A 24,340-nucleotide genomic window follows, 5' to 3' on the forward strand; every position below is an offset into this window, starting at 1 on the left:
ATTCTGCATCATTCCACTCATACCTATGCTCAGTCTAACTGCTAGGGAAGTCTGTGCACTTGCCTGATATCCTCTACAAATACTTCTGACTGGCAGCTGTCCTTCCATAATTCCATAGCTTTTGTTCAAATCTATTTTCAGTCCTTTCCTTGGTATGAAGCGTCTATGCCGCAAGGAACTAATGCAACGAAAACACAAAATTGGTCAGGAAGAACTTTCATTGGACCAAAAATAAACATGATTGCAGGTTGTCATCTGCTTTCTCATGTCTTTCCAAATCAGAGTGAACACCTCCAAAATTAGCCTGAAAAAATGCTAATAGCTAAAACATCAGGCTCCCGTAAGGTTAAAACCTGAAGAGATCCTTAGCATACGGGTCACTTTTACACACAGTAGGTGATGTTCATAGAATCATTTAAACATGAAGAACCAGCCCTGGTGTAATCCCATGTCAAAGGAGCTGGTTTTACCTGCAGTGAGACCGGTTCTATGCCTTGATAAAATTATTCCCTGCTCCTTCTTAGCAGCACTCCCTTTTTTTCCCCAAGCATAACATTTTTAGCTATACAGAATGAAAATAACAACTTTAGTCTAAATTTGAATACAAAAACTGTCTCACCAAGTCCAGATTATAATAGACTAAGGGTAATAAGCAACAGCAATACACTAAGGAGCTCCATTTATCTTCTGTGCAACAGAACAAAACAATTCAAGGACGCAGGGTTAGAAATATGTTCAAATGCCCTTTCTCTGAGGGAGCATAACCAGTCTCCACAGAGAACATCCATCACTTTGCAGTTTGACCTGCATGATTTGCACCAGCAGTATATTAAAAAAAAGTGAACAGTGTGTCAGATTTTGGAAGTTCTCCTTGCACAAATTGTGAGCAGTATCTATGCTGTTTTGAAATGAATGTATGCCAGAGAAGCCTATAACTACAGTTCAGCCAACACACATTTGTTCCCATAGAATTCAAAAGACAAAACTATTGGCTGAGAAGAAACCCAATTATCCAAAAGTTTGTATTTATGACCTGTTTCAAGAGCTCCTCCCTTCTTTTCTCCTATTCTCTCTTACCTTTTAAATAACTTCTGTTCTTTTTGTATTTTGCACAACGAGGGAGGAAATAATTACATGCCTCTCTGGTGACAACTGGTACTTCTCCTCCTCTTGCAAATGGAAACAGCAACTAATTCCTCTGCTAATATTTACTTGTGGTATGTGCCATTCTCTTCTGTCAGTTTATTCTCAATAAACAGTTAGGAAATAAAAAGGATTATGTTGTTCCTTTAGACATTTATTTATGAATAGAACATTTTTAGACACTCAGAATTAAGGGTTTTATTACTTTGAGAAAAATCATTCCAGACCCCCTGAAGGGAGATACTGCAAAGCTTAGGTTAAAGTAGAACAACTACTTTGAGGGAGAAAAATATGTCCACACAAATGACATTACTATTCAATTATTTTACTTCAGTCACATACATAGCTATTCTACACTGACTAGTCTCAAATATTCATGCGATCAAATTTTATTGGAGGTCAATTGCAGAGTCACATGCAGGAGCATTCATAAAAGCAACATTTTAGAATCACATGTGGGAGAGTTCACACAAAGCCTAACACAGTTATAGAATAAAATCCACCAGGTTTAATTCATTTCATCAACTTTGATGAGACAGCATATCAGAGTCTATTTACTACTTTTACAGGAACAGGAAGAGATCACATTTTCCAGATGTAGTTCTTCAACGTTATAAATTATCATCAAGGTTTGCCATTTGCATTATTCAGAGCTGCACACATTCCACTCCTGTCTCATTGATCAAGTCAGTCTTTCAACTGTAAAAAAATTACGAATAATGGGTTTGCAGTTTTTTTGCTTTACAATTCACTAGAACAAGAAACAGTTGTTGACATGTACACAATTTTATTTTAAGGACACGGCAATCACAATGACAGAAATAGAACCATTACTTTAATACTGTAAGCTTTCCTCTGGAAACCGATTTGCACGCAGTTACATCTGAAAGCCTTTTAAACAATATCTTGGGGAAAAACACAGCAAACCTTAAATATATTAACTTCAAACTTTATGTGCTTATCTCCTCTTTTTGGCAGTTGGTGGCTGTTAAAGCTTTTCAAATTCATGGCCACTTATATTCATTGCTTCAGGGTGCATTACCCTTCCCATGAATAACACAGTACCTATGGAAAAAGCGGGAAGGGAAAGTGTCAGAACCAAAAGGAAAAGTTGAGGTTATAAAGCGATGAATACTGATAGTAAGTTCTAGAGCATATAATGCACAGTTTTTATAGGAACATGTCTCGGAGAACTTGGTAACTATGAAAGGCAATGGATCAACAGCCTTAGAGAAGAGGACCTCTTTGTATTCAGCACTGATACAGTACAGACAAGAACAGTGAATCTTCTGCATTTCAGTGCCCCTCTACTTATTCTAAAGGCTTGATTGAACCCCCCCACCCTGAAATCAACACAAAGGTTCACTTCCATTTCAATGGTTCTGATGAAGGCCCATGAAGTGCTGCCACTGATGTCAAGTGGTTATGACACAGTACTAGGCTGGGGGGCTCCAAAGGTAGCAGCTACCCTTAAATTGTGTGAATGCCTAATCAGAGCAATCTTCGTGATCACTTCTGACCCTCACATGCCTGTGCTGCTGGACAACATTCCTCACAGAGTTAAAAATGAGTCCCAGAAGCTCTGCACCAATCACTTAATGATTATTAATAGATAGATACTTGGAGTTTGCAGATTTACCTCACATAGAGCATGCAAACCAGAAGGAATTATCTATATGACTACTGCTCCCCTATGCTATTTAATCACCATTTACATCTTTCCCATTTTATACATTTCTATCTAACCTGCTTAAACACAAATCATGAGCTCTTAGGATATGCTTGAGAAGAACAACCATCACAGATCTTTTCCAAAAGGTTTCTAACCTTAGATTTCTAGATTAGTACTAAACTTTAGGCTTTAACTATAGCTGTTGGCAATTCCTCTTTCTACATGCAATAACAAAGCTTGTGCAACATTAAGAATGCCCCAAGGCTACCACGCTCTACTCTGTTCTGATTTAAACTTTTCTTTCTGGGGAGATTTTTGTATATTGAGTAGGGAAAAGGGCAGGTACCCTCCTCCCAGATACATTTTTGCCTAATTATATGTCTACAACAGCAAGGATACTCAACTTAGTTTTGGCCAAAACCCTAAGAGCTGTGAACATGCCTTGCACACAAGTGACCCTACCTAGCATTACTGCAATCAAAATTGTTTAATAAGCATTGATACCTATGACGGGGATCTCAAATAGAGAAAAAACCCATCAAACGGAACTTTACCAGAGTTTGCTTATAGAACATGTAAGGCATCACAACACAGAGACCCATATGATATTCTCTGGGTTCACGGTAGTATTTTGTCATCTAGACACTTCACATCATTATGACAAATTACAATTTTGAAACTAAGGAATTACTTAATCATTGCCTGTTTTGCTAATAAGTGCTGCTCTCATCCCTTGCCTGCCACCTAACACTTCAAGAGCACCATAGAATTATTCATAGCTGTAATATCTGTCCATTATGCAAATCATTTGGTACCAGGAATATATCTCACTAGTCTTACTACAGCCAAGCTCTTACGGAATGCAATGATTATGGATATTCAGGGCAGTAACACTGCATTCTTTGAAGAAAAATGGTGAAGTTTTCTTCCCTGGGGATTTTAATCACATAATTGTGAGTATTTTTCAGGATTATATCAGGTTTTGGTGTCTTACTTGAAGCAACATTAACGGGGAAAAAAAGGTGAGTCTTTCAATATTAGGTATTTTAGGACAAATTATGGAAAATTCAGAGTACAAGGCCAGTTGATTGATCACAATATGCTATATTCTTTTGTATACTTGATTTACTGTGAAAAATGTGCACAAGTCTGCAATATTCTCACCTGTTCTTCTGTTTCTGACCAAAAAGAAAAAGGGATGGTCAACTATAACTTGGGGATACAGCACTGCCATTCTGCTAATAGCAATCATTCCTAAAGGGAAAAAAAAAACATAGGCAACTTGTTAAATATCACTGCACATTCTCCTGCGCTTCATGAGAAATGTGAAGCTCACAAGCAGACAGTGAAGTCCCACATTCTCAGCACTAAGCATCAAGAAATAGCATGAAAAATCTAACCAAAAATGAAAGAGACCTACAGAATAATCGCATGCCTATTTATGCCTTTAGAATGATTAACAATGGAGAGCGGCACAATTTCTCAGGCTGAGGGAGCAGCTTATAAAATTTAAGATCCAGAACCTTATGAGGAGTTATGATTCCTGCTCACTTGTAGAAAGAAAATGCGTTATATTAGACAGCACTGCTGACCTGTTTTAAACAGCTCCAAGCCTGCAGCTGATAGTAAAAGGTAACCCTTAATAACTAAGGAACATGCAACAATGAAATGGGCTGATCTTACAGCTTTTAGCTTGAGTCCTTAAATAATGCAAAGGTTAAAAATAAAATTAGCTGGGAATTAGGCAGAATTTGGCTCTTTGTTATTTTTATTTTAAGATGTATGCATTTCTCCAGGACATTATTAAATAATAATATTTCCTGGTGTTTCATTTACATTTTCACTGCACTGCTAACGAAGACTCATGCATGACAGCAACCTCTGTCCATACTAATGTTACAATGCAACTCAGTTACTGATATTCATGAGAGAAGTAATTCTTCCTTTCCTCAAAGACTGGTACAAGTAGAGGCAATCAGAAATCACCTAAGACGCATATTGGCAACTAATGTAACTCCTTTTTAGGAAAAGCATGTGATAACCAAATAAACCAGCCACCTGGCCTCCTAGCATTAATATGAGCCAGCTATGTTTTCTCATTTAGCACCTTCCCGTCTTGCATTACTATATATGAACTTATTAAAATGCAATTGCAACAACTGAGAACTCCTTCTAATTATTCTGGATCAAATGCCTCTGACCATCTCAATGAGCAGATAAAAAGTTATGAATGCTGAATTCCCATGAAGAAAATACAAACTGTAGTTTGTAGTTTCCTAATAATCAGAAGCAAAATAAGGAAAAAGATTTTGCACAGGATGTTGAAAATTCTTTGTGAAACACATCATGTTAAAAAAATGCTAACATTTTTCACTTTCACAATTCTCTTCTGAAAAGCAGTATGCTTTGTGTTCATGCTATTTAGTTTTCCTGGCTGTACAGCAAGTCAGTTTTAAAAAATTAATTTACAAAGAGTAAGCAGACATCTGATTTTATTCTGCTTTTCTCTTTTTCTCTCAGGTACCTGAGGCAGCAGCAGCTTCCGATCCCTCCTCATTAACTTCTAGAAATGCCTTGTGAAATGCCTTCGCAAGGTAAAGTTCCTTGTTATCTGGAGAAGAAAAGGAAACATATTTCAAGTGGCTCAACAGTACTGAAGTATTAAAAAAATAAATATCAAAAAACAAACACTAGCAAAAACCCCATCACTATCACCCACCTTCTGTACCAAGTAGGGAAGGGAAAGGGCTTTGTACATAGCAGCTGCATTAAAATACCTTCTGCCAATACCTCTAATAGCACACTTACCTTGCTTAAATTTATAGCGTTCTCCTACACTATGCATGATATTAAAATAGCTCGGCACTGCCTAGAGCACTGGTATACCAGATCAAGTAAAAGACAGTCTTGTATTCCAGATTTTAAATGCAACTATTGGGAAAAAGGATTATGGCATTATATGGCAAGTATTTCTACATAAAGAATTTTATTTCTGTGTTAGGTGCAATATCGACTTCCTCCAGGAAAATCAGGTATTTTCTTTCTCCTTGACACTATATTTAAAAGAAGCTCAACATAAATATTTATTACAAGAACCACCACGGAAATTGTTTTTCTCAGTCTTGTTTTCCATCCTTCTTTGCCAGTATTTTAATTTCGGTCCAAGCCTACCCCTGATTAAGTCAGTTTCATTACTTTTCTTCAGTGGCTAAATGATCAGACCTATCGGAATACTCAGCACCTTGCAGGAAGCAAGGCACGTAAGACCATTTAATCTGTTTGACTAAGTTTCATTGGTAAGACATAACAAGGATTAGATATACATTTATTGTAACTGCATAAAATACCCAGTAATGACAGAGCCCAACTGGCAGTTAAGAAAGGAATACAAGTTTTCTCAACAGGGAGATACACAACCGTGAAAAATCTAATCTAATCACCCCAGCAAGACAGATAGACCCTTTTGAATTTCTGATCCTTAACGAAACGTTCAACACCAAAACTCTAGCTGAAGGCTGACTAAGGAGGGAAAGCTTGGGACTATTAATCTAATTCTTGCCCATTTATTTTGGCTCTCACAACAACAGCCACTAGTCGTAGTACTAATGCAAGCCAAACCCACAACAGACAGCAGTTTAAAATGTCTCTCCCCAGTAGATCTCATACTACTCATGCTACATACACTCAGAACTGAAGTAGACCTCTTAGTTCAGCCGCTTAACTCAAATCTCACCAACAAAATCCTCAAATCACTCCCTTTGGGATCATGTGTAGTAAAATGTACTAGATTGCTAAATATTGTACTAGTTCTAGGCTTCAGTTCCAAGCTTTCAGTAATACTATCTTGAAAGCTAGGATAAAGTTTCTGTGTTACTTCAAAACATGGAACATGAACATCTACTTATATTGAACACTAAGCACAATTCTTACAGCTTTTGTCTCGTTAACTGTTAAGTGAAAGGCCACCTGAAAACACAGCGTGCTTGCATTCCAACACTAATATCACCTTTAAGCCTCAAGCATTACCCATAGAAAATAAACCACAAGCTAACTAAATATTAATATCAAGTGTTAAATAGTCATCCCCTAAAGCTTCCATTCCATTATGGACCCATTAAAACTCAGGTTTTCAAAAATGTTTTAAAACAAACACTGGATGTGCAAGAACATTTACACAGGTGATAATGGATAGATACCCAAGGCAAAAAGGGTGACTGACCCATGCACTTCTGGAATTCTTGTTGTGCATGTCTCAGGCTACGTGCGTACTGCCTTTGTAAACATGTCAGTTAACAGGATTCTTGGTAAGTTTATTGGTCAATTCTGCAAGTTTTACCTTTCATGCAGCTGTATTTTGCTATCTTTGCTTGAGTCCATTTCAAAGCTCTACTAAGCATTTGAGCTATATGGCACAAAGCAAAAGAAAACAGTAACTTTGCAGCATTTACAGAAAAATGCTGGCTTGGAGCTCTTTATCTTAAATTCTGTCGTGGTGGGTTTTTTTTAATGTTTAATAACAAACAAAGAAATGCCCACTTAGCCTAATCATGTATTTCAATCACATTTTTTTTTTATTACAGCGCTTAAGTCTGCTCCTGTGACCTGTAATATTCACAGCAATAGTCTGTATTTTCATCATGAATGCTTTCTTTTGCATAGTGTGGGTGTTGTTTATGGTACTCCCAACATACCTTTCTGGTCAGAACACTTAGCCCCTCAGAAGACTGGTCTCCGCTTGATGAGCTTATAGACGACCCTAATTCAGACAGCATGAACACTGCTAACATTTACCTTCAGGTACATCAGGTATAGTATTAGGCCTACTTGTAAGTATATTCAGGGTCTGAGTATTAAAAAAACCTCAGCAATATTTTGTTGACAGGAATAAAAGAAGTGCCACTGAAGCTGAGACCAGCACATCCAATTAGTCTAGCACACTGTGAGACTCACATAATACTATAATAATAACTATAATATTGTTGTGGCTTCAGAAGATACAAGAAGCCTTACAGATGAAAACTACAGCACAACTTACAAGAGAAACACATCCTCTCACCCAGCATGTGCCTTATAACCTAAACCAAGTTTCTAATCCACAGAATATAGAATGCCTTTATTCAATGCAGTACAGACAGTTTTGATTGCTTTGAAGCAATTTTTTTTTTTTAATCCTACCAAACTCATGACCTTAAGGAATATCCAGCAAACATCTCTGTGGTTAAGTCTTCCATAAAAGAAGTACTTTCTATTTGGTTTCAATTTGTTGCCTTTCACTTCACTGGATATCTTTGTCCTTGGTTGGTGAAAAGAACAATTCCAGATCCCAATTTACTTTCTCTAGACTCCTCTCTTTCTATTGCCACTGTCACATCCCTCTCATTCATTTCTCCCTGAAGTGAATTAACCTATTTTCATAGGGAAGCATAATGTTGTCACTGAACGTTCAGGTAGTCTCCTCTTTGCCCTGTTTTGTGATTGTGAAGTCACTGACTGCAGTACTTCAATATCTTACAGATCTTGGCATTATTATACATATTTCCTTTATGGCTTTCACTGTGGATAAGGTGGGGCTTACCTAGGTATCTACTACCACGTCATTTTTCTCTAGTAGCTTCTTTGATTCAGAGTTTTTTCAGAACCAGAATGATTTGTTAGCATCTCAGAAGAGTCCCATGGAGATCTGGTATCAGAGTTTAAGTTTTCTGCAGCACCCTAGCCTAGAAACCCATTAATGTGTGGGAGCAATCTGAAGCTTACTTCTAATGTACATGACTCCGTTAGCATCACACTTCATTTGTCATTACACTCCATATGCTTGCAAACTCCTACTCATAGCTGCCAAATGGTTGCTCTGCAAGTCTCATTACAAAAAAACATGCAGGTTTATTGGCTTTTCTAGGTTAGGTCGTCCCAGAAAAATTGTACCTGCATCAGTCAAGACTTTGAAGAGCTTTTTATTAGACTGATGCTCTTCTAACTACTTTATATTGTGAAAGTAAGTCATTAAGACCATTTCACTGCTCACTGAAATGCTGGTCACTTTGAGGTTAAAAGTAGTTGCCATGTAAGGCATTGTACAACAGTAAGATATATCATAATTTTAAGAGAAGGGGAATTTTAGTGTTGAGATTAGTTCAAGGGTAAATCCTAAGTGGTATTGAAATACTCAAGTAGCAAGTTTACACACTGTGTAAATTACAAAATCCCAAATACCAGAAGTTTTTTCAAGATTATTTGGAACAGCTGATGGAATCAGAGATGCAAGTAAGACATGTCAACATGTAACTAGGCAGCCAAATAAGAATGTTGTCCTACTCACCTGTATAAATTCACAAAGAACTTAATTTCTGCAAGAGAGTAAAATTTAAAATGTACATCTAGATTACTGTCTTCTCTTTGGTTGCTCACAATCCATAGAAGCAAAAGCTGACTCGTCTACTTCCATTTTTCAGATTGAGTGCAAAACCCAAAAGAATTCTAAATATTGAAAAATAAGTCTGTAATCCTGCAATTTGATTTATATCCACTAAACCCACATAGAATTTAACTGAACTCAACAATCTGTGCTGGATCTGACTACAGGATTAGGGCTGCTGTTGAAATTGCAGGCGGCTTTCCTTGTCAATAATCCAAAAGCAAGAGCAACAGGAGAGGGGGAGAAGAGTATTTTTAAACGCAACAGAATTTCTCAAAAGTCTCTTTAGATTTCTTTTATGATTTGAATCTTCCTAAATTAAGAGTCCAGACAAACACTGTATTCAAGTATCTGTATTTAAGGTTCCATGAAGTACCAAATTTTCCAGAGGGCTGACACTGAGATGCATGTAAACTTGTGGCTTCAACTTCCCTGTTACCTGACATACTGTTCAGGAATTTGTAACAGCATGCTTTTCAATTTTTTCTTCATTATTTTCTTTTTCCCTTCCTCCTCCCTCCCCATTTTACATTGTGAAAATTAGAAATAGGAAACATTCTGTATTTTCATTACTTGGAATTTCATCTCCACAGCATCAACAGCAGGGTTTTCATTAAACGCATTACTTCAAAAACATTTTCTTATTCTAAATTTATGAATGACCTTTTCATCACCTGGTGGCACATGGCCTTTTAAGTGAAAAGCAAGACTGTTACAGTAAAACTCATGAATTCTCTCTATACACTGCTCTACAGAACACACAAATTCCTCTTTAAATGGCAGAGGAGTTAATTCAGTCATGCAAAACATGGCATTTTGATTTTGTACAGTACAACTGTCAAAAATATAAAATTTTACACAAATCATTAGTCTAATGGATTAAAATGCAAGCACGTTCCATTCTTTCTGCTAACCTCTTGACTGCAGAATTAGTTCCTGATATATAGGTGATTTTTACATGGAATTAAAATAAGAACCAAGCACTGCCTTTGTGATTCAATCTCCCCTGTGTATTTTCCATTCTCCTTAGTTCCATTCTCAAGTAAATACTTTTTTGTATATAGACTAGAATTTATTGGACAGCTTACTCTTCTTCGAGGTGGCTGAGAAACTGAAGGTGTTTTTCTTCAGAAAAATAGTATTTCTTTAAAGAAGGAATTTTCATTTATTTAAATTCTTTTCACATTAGCTAACTCCAGCTTTTCCCACAAATTCACTAAAGAAGTGAAAGCTGCAAAACATCGGAAAAAGCTATGTGATACACTATAAACAATATTTCAAACTTAGTAAAAGGCAAAAGATATGAAAATCACAAACCTGCTGTAAATTTTAAGAGGAAGATGGGCCTTCATCACCACTATTCTGAATAAGACACACAGGTGTGGTCACTTCCTGAGACCGACAATTAAGAACCGGTACTTCCCACCAGCTAAGGACCTATCTGGCTGATTAAGCAGTAACCCACAAAGCAAAAAAAAAAAAAACAAAAACCAAAAACCACCACCACAACGAAGAGAGAGCAGTATATAAGCATAAACTACAAGAATAATGACAGCAGTCTCACACTGGCCCATGCTCCTAGAGAGAGAGCAACTGGGTTTGCCAAAATTCAGGTCTAGACAGACAATGCTAAATTACTGCTTGTGTGGCTACTTTTGTTATGCAAAAATGAAGCAACTTCTCAGGCAAAGATTACTCTACCTTTTGTGCCACTTCTGTATCTTTTAGGAGGTATTTTATCTAACTTCCACCTGAATTTCTAAATGTGTTGGATATTTCAACTGCTGAAGAGTTGGCAACACAGTGAAATAGCAAGCAGTGTATGTGACTAAATTGCTTTTATCTCAGAACTCTTTCCTGTGCTGCTTCTATACAGCGGGTATCTGGGGAGATGACTAATTGTACAACAGCTTAATGCTCTTAATGCTGTGAACAAATAGCCTCTGGAGATAAAAGATGACAACCCCCTTGTTGGGCCAATCCCACTTCCCATCAAGGCACTGAAGCCATATATTGCTCTAATGTGGATCTGCCTCTTGCATAGTATTACAATTCCTCTACATTTCTAATGAGATCCAGTTCTGAAATACTCCGTGAACTTCCCCGTGTCGACTGTCCTCAACCCACACACCCCCCCTGATGGATTTCTTCCCTGCCTCAACTGCTCCTGCTGTGAGCACACAAATCCATTATGCAAAAATCACAAAGGATCAAAAAATTGCTAGCAGGTTTCGTTTTTTTCCCCTCCATAAAATCACTTTGAAGAGCTCGTTGATTATCTTCAGGTGAGTTCACTACTTCCTCATATTGCTCCAGAGACAGCACAAGAACTTCTTACCAGACATCGCAGTGAGGTCAGCACTACTGCTGAACAGCTCTGTAATTCCGAGACCTCTCCAGACATCTTTCAGATCAATTTCCTGTTCTACAGTGAACCTGGAGAATGTAATAGAAAATTACAAAAAACCCAGATGTAAGGAATACTTACTGTTATTAGAAGGTTAAAATTTCTAGGTAACGACAACAGAAACATCAAGATAAATAATGTAAAGTAGGAGATTAGGTTCTAGTAGTATAGTATAGTGACACCCTCTACAGAAATGCTTACAATTTAGTTTAGTCTCACAGCTTGATTATCTTTTTTTTGAATGCAGAAGCAATCAAAAATATGTTAATGGTATTGTACAGTCCCCAACCATAAAACCTCAGTGCAACATTATGCAGTAGCTAATGTAAATGCTTACTTTTCTTATACAACAGGTTTACTATAAAAACTAAATTTAATTGTAAACATACTAGAATAGAATATCAAATGAGGCAAAGGGCAGCATAAACTTTACAGACAGCTGCTGCCAAAGGAGGAGTAGGAAAGTAAGAGAGATACTCCATTCTTATTTAGACCGTATAAGCAAAGACCAGCAGTTATGAAAGTGCCTATAAAGCGTTTCTGACTCAGCTGCTAATTACTCTGGTGGCAAAATTTTAATTGGGTTTTGATTATGAGTGAAGAATGGGGAAAACAAATAGTTGTTAGCACAAATGCACATGTGAGTATAACCTGGCAGGATTTCAGGGGTAGCTTGCAAACCCATGTCCTATGCTATGCTACAGTGCTGGAAGGTCAAATTGAGATTTATCCCGAGGGCAAGATTCTGGACAAAAGACTGTTCCATTTACAAAGACTGCTTTTCCAACATTTTAGAAATTATGCCTAGTGTCAGCAAGACAAAAAAAGACTCAAGTTCTTTTATGTATGGCCAGAAACAGACTGGACAACTAGAAGAACAAAAAAATATGTCATAATATTAATAAAGATGATGACAGCAGCCCCAACCGGAAAATACTAGAAGTCTATAGACAAACACAAACCACTGATCATAAATGTCTGTTATAGATGAGTTACAGGTTCTCTGTAGAATGATCAAATAAGTTATCAGTGATTTACGTTATGCTGACAGTGACTGGCTCTAACTATACAACACAAAATCTATAGTACCTAAGCCAGTGTTACAGTTTCTCCAGGAAACCATTCAGTCAGAAACAACTCTGCAATTACACTGCAGTCCTTAGTGACAGGTCTTCCCTGTGCTAGAACCAAATAAAATATGCTTCTGTGCAGTTTCCTTTTTCAGGATTAAGCTTCCTCAGCTACATGGAAGAACATGTTTTTTTCAGGAGAAAGCATAGCCCAGGAATCTGAGCAGAGAACAGCTGATGAAGAGCCAAGATGTGTGATACCTCGATACGTACAAACCTTGGCAACTTGAAAAAGAATAATCTGGCCATTAAAAGACAACTGGATAGGAGTCAAGTGAATCTTCCTCACTTCCAACATTTACACAAAATGAAAAAAAATCCATACATGATCTACGTTCATAATGAACTTTGAAAAGCCATCAGAATCCAAAAATCTATGATGGAATAGGTATTAGTCACACACAGAGAAGAATTTTATGCAAGTTAAAATAAGATTCAGAGATAGTTTAAGATCAATAAATCACATTGCAAGTGTTCATGTACCCTGTCCAGATGAATTCCAGGATATGCCTGAAATAAAAGCACATGAACTGATACTTGTGATTTTATTGTTATGGCAGCTCTCAAAAAATTCACAAGAGATCAACAAAGATTTATGTAGTGGAAGAAGCTGCTTATGGTGTTTTGACAAAATCTGCATCAGTCAGTGTAGCAGCATTTGTTAAAAATAAATAAAGAAGTATTACCTTAATGAATGAGATGTAGGTACACAGATTACCTGAAAACAGCCAGTAAGATTTTAGGAAATGGAAATGTCCTGTTAGCTTTCTTGTCCTCTTAGAAAGCTGTGAACACTCACACTGGTCAAAAACTACAAGAGGCAGTGAGCTTGCAAGACCTTATGCAGAATTTCAGCTTTAAGCCAAGAGAAAAACCTACAAGTTGCCCATTCATTCAAATTTCCCTGGCTTCTAGGCTCCAAAACTACAGACCAATTTTACTCTCACTACACACTTGTAAAGTATGACAGATCTATTTTAGAAACTTCAGTAAAAACCCTAACAAAGATTAATTGAAATTTGATTCCTAATGCTAGTTACACAGTACAGAGGTCCTATCTGTGCACATAGAATAAATCCAGAAACATTTCATTCTATATTAAAACTATAACATTTTGAAAAACACATTCAACTGTACCTACTTTACAAATAAAAAAGGTACATAAATGTTAAAATGCTTTTTATAAAAATTTCAGCGTGGTGTATTTTTCCCTTTCTGGCTTTTATTTCACCACAGTTAGTATTGAATGTATCAAGCTCTCAAGACAATTCAGCTATTAACTAGCAATGTCAAACTAGTAAGGAATATCAGGATAGGACAGGATAGCAAGAAAAGTTAGCATGAAAAGTAAAATTTGATGTCACAAATAAGGAAACTGCAATAAAGCATTTATTTCCAAATTCAGAGAATCATTATAAAATATCAATGGAAATCAGGTGGGTTTAAGTCTCTGGACCACTACACAGAAGAAATACTTATCTGCTAAGCAATGAATTGTGATCCAGAAAGAAAGCATGACAAAAGATGCTTTCGCATACTTTGCAAGGAGAAGGTTTGGAAGATTTTTTTGGGGAAAAAAAAGCGCACACACACAAAAAAAACCCAACCCATCCCAAAAACCAACCAGCCCAACCAATAAAGCCTCAGCTAAATATGCATCTGAAAAAAAGAAAATGCAAACAAGAGTATTGATAATATTGTTACAAAATACTTCCATGAAGGACAGTAGCAGTCACTCAACTACTACACAGAGGCTATATCCCCTGACTGAACCCCCTGGGAAAGGCAAATACTAAGCAGGTGGATGAGTAAAGATCTCTACAATATCTACAGAAGCGAGTTCCTGTTTATTATGACAAATAAACCCCATCACATCAGCTGTATAAATACCAAATTACCTCTGTACAAAAATAAAACTTATTACTTCCCTTTTTCCCTCTTAGTTTTGTCATACTGTAAAAACCCCACTCTAAAGTACTATTCAAAATAGTATCTTCCCTCTTTTCTCACATAGCCTGAACAGCAGTGAGTGTTACAGACAAGCTATTAATAATATTTCACATGTTTTAGCTGACATCAGAATCAGCTTCTTTTGAAAAATAATAGGGCTGCTTTGCACTTTGAAATTTAATTTCAAGCTATGCAATCAGACATAAACATTAGGTATGAGTTATCCACAGTCATACTTGGATCTCTCTGCATTCTTTATAGACACTGATGCAGGAATTCAAAATCAAAGCTGACAACCTAGAACACAGAAGGGACAGTCAATCTCATTTCCCTAGCCAGGTACTTGCTGTACCTCTAGACTTTGGAAATGCCAAGTGACACGATACTAGCACTGACACATGGTTATTTACAGCATTTGTTGCATATAATGAACCAGATGGTCACTTTTTTTTCCACAACCTTTCAGGTGCTTCGGATGGTAAAAGTACTATGAAAATCAATTTCAATACTTCAGTATCAGGAGTCATGGAATTAATGCATCTGGAAGCACTAAAAACCACAAAGGGAAGCCCGAGAAACAACCACTGAAGAAAAGATGAGGCATTTTCACCATAGGACCAGAACAGAAAGACCAGTATGCTGAATTGAGAGGAAAGCTTCTGTACTTAAGCAGTCCTAGAAGGTTCACCAACACACATGTTCATGGATATATGCTTCCAACACTGAGCAGAAAAGTATTAATAAGGGATAACGACTGTTTACCAGTTGTTAGCCAAAGTCAAGGAGAAGTGAAGATGTATATATTTATTTACCTATAGTTATTTTTACAATGTTCTTTTGTAAAATCTTTCTACCTCCTACATGTAAAATGTAGTCCAAATAGCTGAACAAATATACTTCCCTTGATTTCCCCATCTTTGGAGCTCTCCCACATGAAATGAAGAACAGAATGAGATGCTTAGGAAGTAAAAGTAGATTTAGAAACTAACAAACAGTTCTCTGGAGAGTTTGACTGAGAACGATGTTGTTTATGTGAAATTTAAAATTTATACCAGCATTAAACTGATGCATTTATGACATCAAAAGACTCCTTAGTTATGCATCTGAACTTTTTGGGTTTGTATAGAGCATTAACATACCATATCAGGCCATCTTTCTTCTATTTTACAGACTTTCAAGACAGAAAAAAGGATGGCTTCATCTTTTATGATGCTGCCCAACCCTTCTGAAATGCTGAATTTTCTGTGAAGTCCTTAGATGCTCAGGATCCACAGAATCAAGAAGCATTAGGGTACGCTTTTCCAGTTACACAACAGAAGTGAACTAGATCCTAGTGTGATTCAGCCCAAAGGCTATAATTTCAAAAATTACTCTGAGTTTTGAATGAGCAAAAGCAAGGAATTCCAGTTTTTCAGATTGGTTCCAACATATTAAATTCTGCAGAACAAAAAGCAAACAAAGGAATGGCTCCATTCCTTAAAATCAACAATATTCTTGCTTAGAGGACAGGTCCTCCAGACCTGAATCACTATTTTAACCTAGCAAGCAGCCTACAATACAAAGCTGCCAGCTGATAGCAATTCCTGCATTTCGGCTGGAATTTCAGCAAGGTTGTCCTGAGGTGCTAGAACTAGCCCGCATGATTTAATAGCCTGCAAACAAACAAGCAAGCAACAAAAATACTCCACTAACAGCAAAAAAACAAACAAAAAACCTCATACAGATGCTCTGACCAAGTGAAGCAAGGCAGGTTATGGTTCTTTCTCTGCCAAAGTCCTTCTATCCAAAGCTAAATATGGGCTGCAGAAGTTGGCTAAGTATACTTCTACTAAAAAACCCTTATAATTTCAACACCATCTACGGCATTTTAAACATATTTTAAGTGTACAAAAAAGCAAGTAGGTCTTTAAAGAGAGCTGGGCATAATGGACCAATCCTTTAAAGCAGATGTGCAGACTGTACTGCTGTTATCAAGTACTAGTTCCTCCTATGCTCTTCAAATAATTATGTTAGAGAGACAGCTTTGTAAATTAGATTCGTGGTCTGTTTCACTCCTATGCAAAAAGTGGATTAAAATGTTGATCACTTTAGTCCGGGTTAAGCTGGAAACAACGATTTGAAAATGAAAATGAGAAAGTATAATTTAACAATTCTGTACAAATCTCTCCTTTGCTATTAAGAGGAATAATACACAATTTCATTTGCACACAGATAATGCAGACAGAAATTGGAAAGTTGTGATTAACTCTGCTTTGGCTACTCATTCAGACCCTATTACAAATGTATAAGTTTAAAAAATGTTCACTTTATAATTGGATAGCATCTTTTGGGATATAAAAATTTAATTTTATTCCACTGCTGCTTTCAATTTCTCAGTGGACAGAGCCTGCAGGCCACATTTCGTAACATGCCTTTCTGAGTCAGAGCATAAAATATTTATGAAGTGTTTATTTAGAGCATTGATAAAATCCTGTAGATCACCTCTGAATCCCTAATGGAAATTCAACACCTTGGGAGCATGCAATTATTCTTTGAATTTTTGTAAGGAAACTGCAGTAATATTATACAGAATTTCAAGCTTGTGATAGTTATCTTTTATAATCTGAAAATACTGAAGGTAATCAGCACCTGGTTGTACCTGTTTTGCCTGAATTCACAAGTGTTCACTAAGTTATTTGAGGCTGTTAGGTAAGAGTGACAGGCTTGACAACTAGCCTAAGGATGGCATAAGTAAGGATACTTTTTCAATCACACAAAACCTAGGCCTCAAACTCATGCCCGAGAACCTGACTACAGAGAATACTGCGTTTTCTGCTTTTAGTTAAAAGCAAACAAACCCCCAAACTACCTCTACAAACTTAATTCAAGTTATAAACGTAATTAATATGTTTTCAATGACATTCATGCATTTAACTTTAGATACCCAGACTTCTTAATTTTGGAAGCTAGTTTTCATACCTTCCCTATATGATCAATGGAGAGACACTTCTGTTGCAGATTTTGTGCTCTAGAAATTCAACAGAAGACGTCCAACTTCAGCACCTGATGCACAGGCTGTGAAATGCTTCAATTATAAAAGGAAAGCTTAGGGGACTGAAGAATCCTCATATTTTACTTATCATTAATATCTAGGTAAGTGTTGCCCAAGCCTGCAGAAGAAATAGCCTGGGAGAAATGCCCCTCCCCTACATCTTAGTGCATTGTTAATATTAAAGCTCCTGGGACCTGAAGCTCCAAGAGAAAAACAAACAAAAACGACAGGAATAGCCTATAGTAGGTTCAGTTTGTTTAAAACCTGCAATGCAGCTCTTTGCTGCTCTCCCTGCTTCTTCAGAAGAAACACTACTTAAAAAGGAAAGGAACTCTTACTATGGGGCAGAGAAAAATAACCCAAAATGCTGCTGTTCCCTTGCCACTCTGACTCCAAGCCTAACAGCTTTTAAGAGAAGTGGAATTCCATCGCGAGTTGGAATCAGGGCATGCTGACAGCACCAGTCCATCTCAGCCTAATTTATCCTGGCTAGCCTTGTTTTATTGTGCTCAGCTGGAGTTAGCTTCCTGACAGTGGCCTTTGCTTTGGAAGGGAAGCTGATAAACTGCAGATTCTTGCCCTTCTCTTTATATGCGAAATGTAACAAACTCAAATTTCCAAGTCACCTGAAACCAAAGAACTATTTTAATGATTAAAAGGATTTACTATGGTTTATTTTTTTCTGCTGCCATGTACCCACTGCACAGTGCTACTAAAGTAGAATAAGTAGAAGTGATCCACATCAAACTTGTGCCATGTTGTTATATAAACACTTCAATGAAATCATTATGAATCACTCGAAGGACATCATGATCCAACTATACATTATTAGCGACATTTAGTAGTAAACAACTCTGTTACTAAGTCAAGCATACAGCAAGCATGAAAAATATGTTAAGGTAGATGAAACAGAATTTTAGGAAAGATATCTAAGCGGCGTATGTGAGTAAATATGCCACTAAGCACATAGAACTTATGTCTATAAATGAACTGACAGAAGTATCATCCATACTGGTAGTAATGTCTTGTTATTCTATTGCTCCTCTAAGGAAAAAGAAACCAGTACTTGTTACAACTAAGAAAAAAAGACAAAAGACACAAATTGACTGGAATTACCTCTTGACATTCAACCATTTGTATCTACACAGACACACATACCATTAGAATTTTTTAAATTAGCAGCACACAGAAATCTAATTAGGACCTAAATGAAACATTTTAGCTTTTGTTAATTCAGACTTGCAATATTTCTATGGCTCCTGTCTAAATGGAACATATCCAATGATAAACGGAACGTATCTGTAATGAGTTCTGCAATACTCTGAACACCATTCAGAGTGAATATATTCCTGATGAGTAAATTCTCTTTTGTGCAGCTCACATATGAAAGGGATGCAAATGCAGTGCTCAGCTGTTGCTCAGCCATCATCCTGCACTGCATGCCCCCTAGGCTTTCTTGCCAAAGCAACCTTTGTGTGGGTGCTACGTAACTGCAGACTTGATCAAGATGTTCAAGTTTTACCTACTCTGCTACTCTGATCAATTTGAATGCAGTCTTTCCCCTTCTATTGACAGGGGAGCATATTCTCACCTTGGCAAATACACTTCCACTTTTTGCTTCTTTACAGAATTAGCCCACTCGTTAATCAGCGAGGCTTTGACCAGTGGTTCCAATGTGACCAGTGGAACTTCCTGTCTGGAAAGAACAATCATCATACTAATCTCATCTCCCTCATATGGTATTTCCAGAACTTGATAGATACCGCCTGCTTCATTGGAGCCATCACTGAACTCTCCTACAAAAGAAAAACAACAACGAAAAGCTATTAGAAGTATTTAATTTCATCTTCACTGGAGATAAGGGAAAAGTGAAAGGGTAATACTAGGCAGCGTTTACTAGATACTGGAACTAAAAGTGACCCTCTTTATTCCATTCTGTACAAAATTTATATTGGTTTCTTTATCACAAGATTTGAAGCTTACATCTGCTTTCTTAAAGAAAACAAGTTTATGCAATCACTCAGTTTATAATAAATAATCACACTTCTGAACCTATTAACTAACTGCCACTGGCTAGACAGTGGGAAGTCCAGAAGTTGTTAAAGCTACCAAGACTTCCATTGAAATGGACAGAGGTTTTTTGATTCAGGAGAGAGAATTTTTCAGTGATGAGACTGAGTAAAATATTTCCAATGCTAGACACTGTAGAACCCACTTGGGAGTTCAAGCTGAAGATGAAAACTATCATTAGTTCTGCTGTTCAAAGAACCCTTATTTTACCTTTCTAAGGTTATTACAACAGTAACGGGCAAACATTATTCATTTTAACTAGCACAGCACAAGAAAACTACTTTAATGAGAAGTAGGACTAGCTCAAGAATTGTAAAGAGGTTAGATAAAATGGATAATCATTCCAAAATCCACCACATGGCACCAAAAGTACCTAAGAAGTAATCAAGAAAGAGGCCATTATGAATGTTGTTACCTAGTGACAATACACAAGCACACACATTACGAAAAGATGTCAAAACCAGAGTCCCTTAATTGAGCAAACATCACATCTAAAATTCTAGGTGAAAGAACAGGCAACAGTACAAATGAGTGTTACTGCAACAAACCTGTTAAGGGAAGACTTACTGGCTTTAAATTGCTAAAGGTCCAACTCACCATAGTAAAACTCTCCCTGCTGGTACATCATTGGAATCTGAACTTCACTTTCATCATCTTTAGTGAAAGAAAAAGTTCTTGTATTTTCAGGTCTGAACTGTGATTTCCAATTGCCTTTAAAGTAGATTGCATTGATGACAGCCAAATGAGTTAGAGCACCAAAATCTCTTGAAGACACGAAATCTTTGATCATATCTGAGATGAAAATCAACTGTCAGTCTGCATGTCAAATTGAGCATTAAATCAAAACTTAAGACAGCTTGAAAAACGCAAGAAAATAAAAAGCTATGCTAACATGTAATTTCCAATTCAGATGTTTCATTAATTCTCAAATTAAACCACTAGTGTTTTGTAAACCTAAAGCACAGTGTAGGTGCGTAAACCCTTCCATCAAGTACATGTTAGTCAACTGTTTCTTGATCACCACTTAAATATACCCCATAATGAAATCAAGTGGAAAAGGGGTCACATCAGGGATGTTTATACGGGTGTTACTATAACAGTTCAGCACTATTGTCTTAAGGTCAATTTTTTGTCTTGGCTCCAATCCAAAGAAGCACTTAAATGAGTGCTTAAAGTGTCTAAGTATACCCATTGGAACTTCACCTGGGCCAATTCTGAAGCAAGCATTCATTTTCAGTAATGCCCTACTGACTTCAAAATAAGGACTAATACTAAAAACCCCACATAAATTCACAGCATTTGTTCCATTGACATTAGCTCTTGAAAAGTAAGAGAAAAAACATCTAGCATCTGCTCTATTCATGGGAGATGTCAGCTGAGCATGGCAGCTGCTTTGCTCCTACTCCTAAATAAGTCATTTACATCAGAATACAGTCTGTTACCTGCTTTAGCTCATCTTAAAGGGCTTGCTCGTCAGCAAAACAATTTCAAGTTTGTTAAATTTGGTGCACTAACCAGATTTGTCACTATTCCTGAAGAATTACAGCCTACTTCAGATAGCTTTCTTGCTAACTTCTATTTTTAACTGACATTGCAATACAAGGTGCTAAAATAAACATATTCCTCACTATAATTATTACTTCTTAATCCACAACTTAAAATATAAATTAATTCTGCTTTCTGAAGCATATGACACTGACTAACCGGTGTGAAACTTGTGTGTCATAGGGCAGTATTTCTGCTGGGTTGCTGTTTGTACTTCATTTCATCTAGAACGTTCTTAGAAATGAGATGTGACCAATACTGTCACACTCACTCTTCATGGTTGGAAAAAATGGAAAATTTAAGAAGGAATATACTTCCATTTTTTCTACTTCTATTTGGTACATCATATTCCCTTATATTTTTCAGCCACATCTTGTTAATACACTAATGTAACGTTAAGAATTTTTCTGGCCAGAGAAACCTTTGACAGTTAACGCTTTCTGCTCTGAGCCTCCCATCACGCTTAACATGCTGGAATTGGAAGCCTGCCTGTCTTGTACCCCTTTCCTAATGAGAAAATGAGCCTCCTCCGTCAGAGCTGGCAGGCAGGAGAGAATGAGATCTAGTGGTCAGAGACTAGGCTGAGGGACTGTTACTATCGCAACCTAATGCTAAGAGACCCACAGCTGCCTTTCTTAGCACTGCACCAGCTCCTTCCAGGGCAATGGTTATGAGCTCACTTAGCACATGTGGCAGGTGTTAAGCAGGAGAACTCGCTGTTCTTTCCAAAAGAAAGAGAATTTTACTTTTCCTTCAGACAGACACCATGTTTCTCTGAAAACATTCCGCAATCTGCTGCTTCGCTTGCACCCCCTCTGTTTCTGTAGCTTGAGGTAAAGGCCAGAATTTATTATGAATATAATAGCTACCATTTTCCCTTGAGAAAACAGATCATTTCCAAAATGGAATAAAAGCATTACATGAGGTGCTTTTCCATTTTGGTATCATATATTTCCATAAAGCATTAAGGCTTCTCAAATGCTCAGGCTGCATAGTGATGTGTTAGTTCTTTACACGGGATTCCGATACCTTCCAATGGTACAACCAATGTTAGAGCCAGACCCCTGATGAATTACTGTTAAAATATCAGCCTCCACACTGTGCCAGATGAACGAGAATGAGATTATGATTTGATCCCTACAACAGGGGACTAACTTCACTACCGTATCTTGAGACTCTGCATGTATTCAGAAAATGTCACATCTTTGGGATTCCACAAGCGAAGCAAGCACTAAATCATGCAGATCAGATTATGCATATTTACAATGGTAATTTTGTGCTTACTTCCCTGCTGCAAATTTTTGTTGTGAAACTCTGTTGACAGCCTTCCTAAAATAAGCTACTCTGTCAACATACTATTTAGTTTCTTCACATTAGAAAAGATTTTATTTCAGGGTCTGATTTTGTGGTTCAAAATTATCTTTCCTATTCCTCAGTGACTTCTCAGTTCCTCAGAGAACTCATGATAGTCCACACATGCAAAACTTGGGCTGATAACCCCTGAGCAGACAACTCTTCTGCAGTTAGCAAGAGTACTTATCTTTTGTTTTTGTAATTTAATACCAAAATCAGTATTAAAATACTATTAAAATGCCTACTGTTAAAACATTCTCCTTCAATAAATGTTACAGGTACTGTAATATAGCATGGTAGGGGGAAATGATATTCAGATACTAGTATATGATTAGCAATGGATAACATTACTTAAAACAGATAATTCCTGCACAGGAAAAAAAAGATTCAGAAAGAGCTGATACTAGAATTCTTTCTGTGGGAGGAGGTACTTTAGTCTCAAATGGAACAGATAAAATCCAAGGCAACAATTCAACAACGCTGTATAACTTTGGAAACAAACACTTACTGCAGGAAGTACATAAAAGAATCATGTGGACTTACTATTTGTATGATTCTCCACCCACTTATTGATGTGGGTAGCTACAGCTGCACTTTGGCTGAAATCTACATTCTCTACTTCAGCTCTAAAGTATTTTTTCACCAACTGCAGAAATTTGTCACTGATATGAAATCCATTCTGTATGTAGAGAGAGTTAGCAATATTCAGAACATAATGACTTTCTTCAGAAGTTGCCATATCAGAAAGGTCCTTCAAGAAGGTAAACTCTTCACCTGAGAAAAGAAAAACAGCTTCAGTGTTTCAGAAAAGAAAATTATTCCTTGTTTTTTTCTGCTGGAAATTCACAGAGATATTTTGTGGAAAAAAAAACAAACACCAAAAGGCAAAAATAAAAAAACAAAAACAAACCAACAAAAAGTAGGGTTGTTTATTTAAAAAAACTTGTTTCTAAACCTACACATACCTTCAGATCTGAAAGAACAATCTACAAGGCAGAACGTATTATGTAGAGCTTACTTTATCTACTACCTATAATTACATAATTAATGAGACATTCTGATCCCATCACAGACAAAACTATCAATGTTAGACCTTTCAACACCAAAAGAATAACATATTAAACCTACAAGTCACACTTGTATGTCTTGCTACCACAAATTCTTAACAGAATTTCCGTTACATCCTAAAAGCCAGTTGTTTAACCTCAAGTTTTGAAACTAAGGACTTATCTGCAAAAAACAGGTCTAGAAGTTCCCAGGATCCTGCATGGGGTAGTACAGAATCATTTGCTTGAGTAATGAGGAATCCTGAGTAGGATTAAAGTAGTCTGCTTTAAGATACGAAGCTTATACTGTTGTGTCTACCTGAAGTTGAAATTCCTGATTTAAAACAAAACAAAACACACACACACACAACCCCGCCCCCCCCCCCCAAAAAATTTTAAAAATTGCATGCAAACATATATTCCAAGCTGAAAATCATTTAGGTACTTTCACTGAATACCACTCACATGCAAGAATAGTGAATGGCCTAGCTCAAACCAACTGCATAACGTCTTCAGTTATAGGTAAGGGATAATTTATCAAAGTTTTTGGGACAAACTATCAAACCAAATATGTGCTG

At 36.9% G+C, this 24,340-nt stretch overlaps 1 protein-coding gene across 5 annotated transcripts in view; it reads right to left on the reverse strand.

Moving 5' to 3' along the window:
* Positions 1-1,276: 1,276 nt before the first annotated feature.
* Positions 1,277-24,340, reverse strand: part of LOC119156560 (neuroserpin) — a 51,772-nt gene continuing 28,708 nt past the window's right edge. For 4 of the 5 annotated variants that reach the window (XM_037406419.1, XM_037406421.1, XM_037406420.1 and 1 more), the window contains exons 3-9: positions 23,260-23,490; positions 20,416-20,610; positions 19,340-19,544; positions 11,569-11,666; positions 5,340-5,426; positions 3,980-4,069; positions 1,517-2,208 (exon numbers count right to left, since the gene is read on the reverse strand). In XM_037406419.1, coding sequence (XP_037262316.1) covers positions 2,132-2,208; positions 3,980-4,069; positions 5,340-5,426; positions 11,569-11,666; positions 19,340-19,544; positions 20,416-20,610; positions 23,260-23,490 — 983 coding nt within the window. In that variant the 3' untranslated portion in view covers positions 1,517-2,131. Of the gene's footprint in view, positions 2,209-3,979; positions 4,070-5,339; positions 5,427-11,568; positions 11,667-19,339; positions 19,545-20,415; positions 20,611-23,259; positions 23,491-24,340 lie in introns of all 5 variants that reach the window. The other variant, XM_037406418.1, reaches the window with a different exon arrangement.

This window comes from Falco rusticolus, chromosome 13, assembly GCF_015220075.1.
Source record: "Falco rusticolus isolate bFalRus1 chromosome 13, bFalRus1.pri, whole genome shotgun sequence".
Lineage (NCBI taxonomy): Eukaryota > Metazoa > Chordata > Aves > Falconiformes > Falconidae > Falco > Falco rusticolus.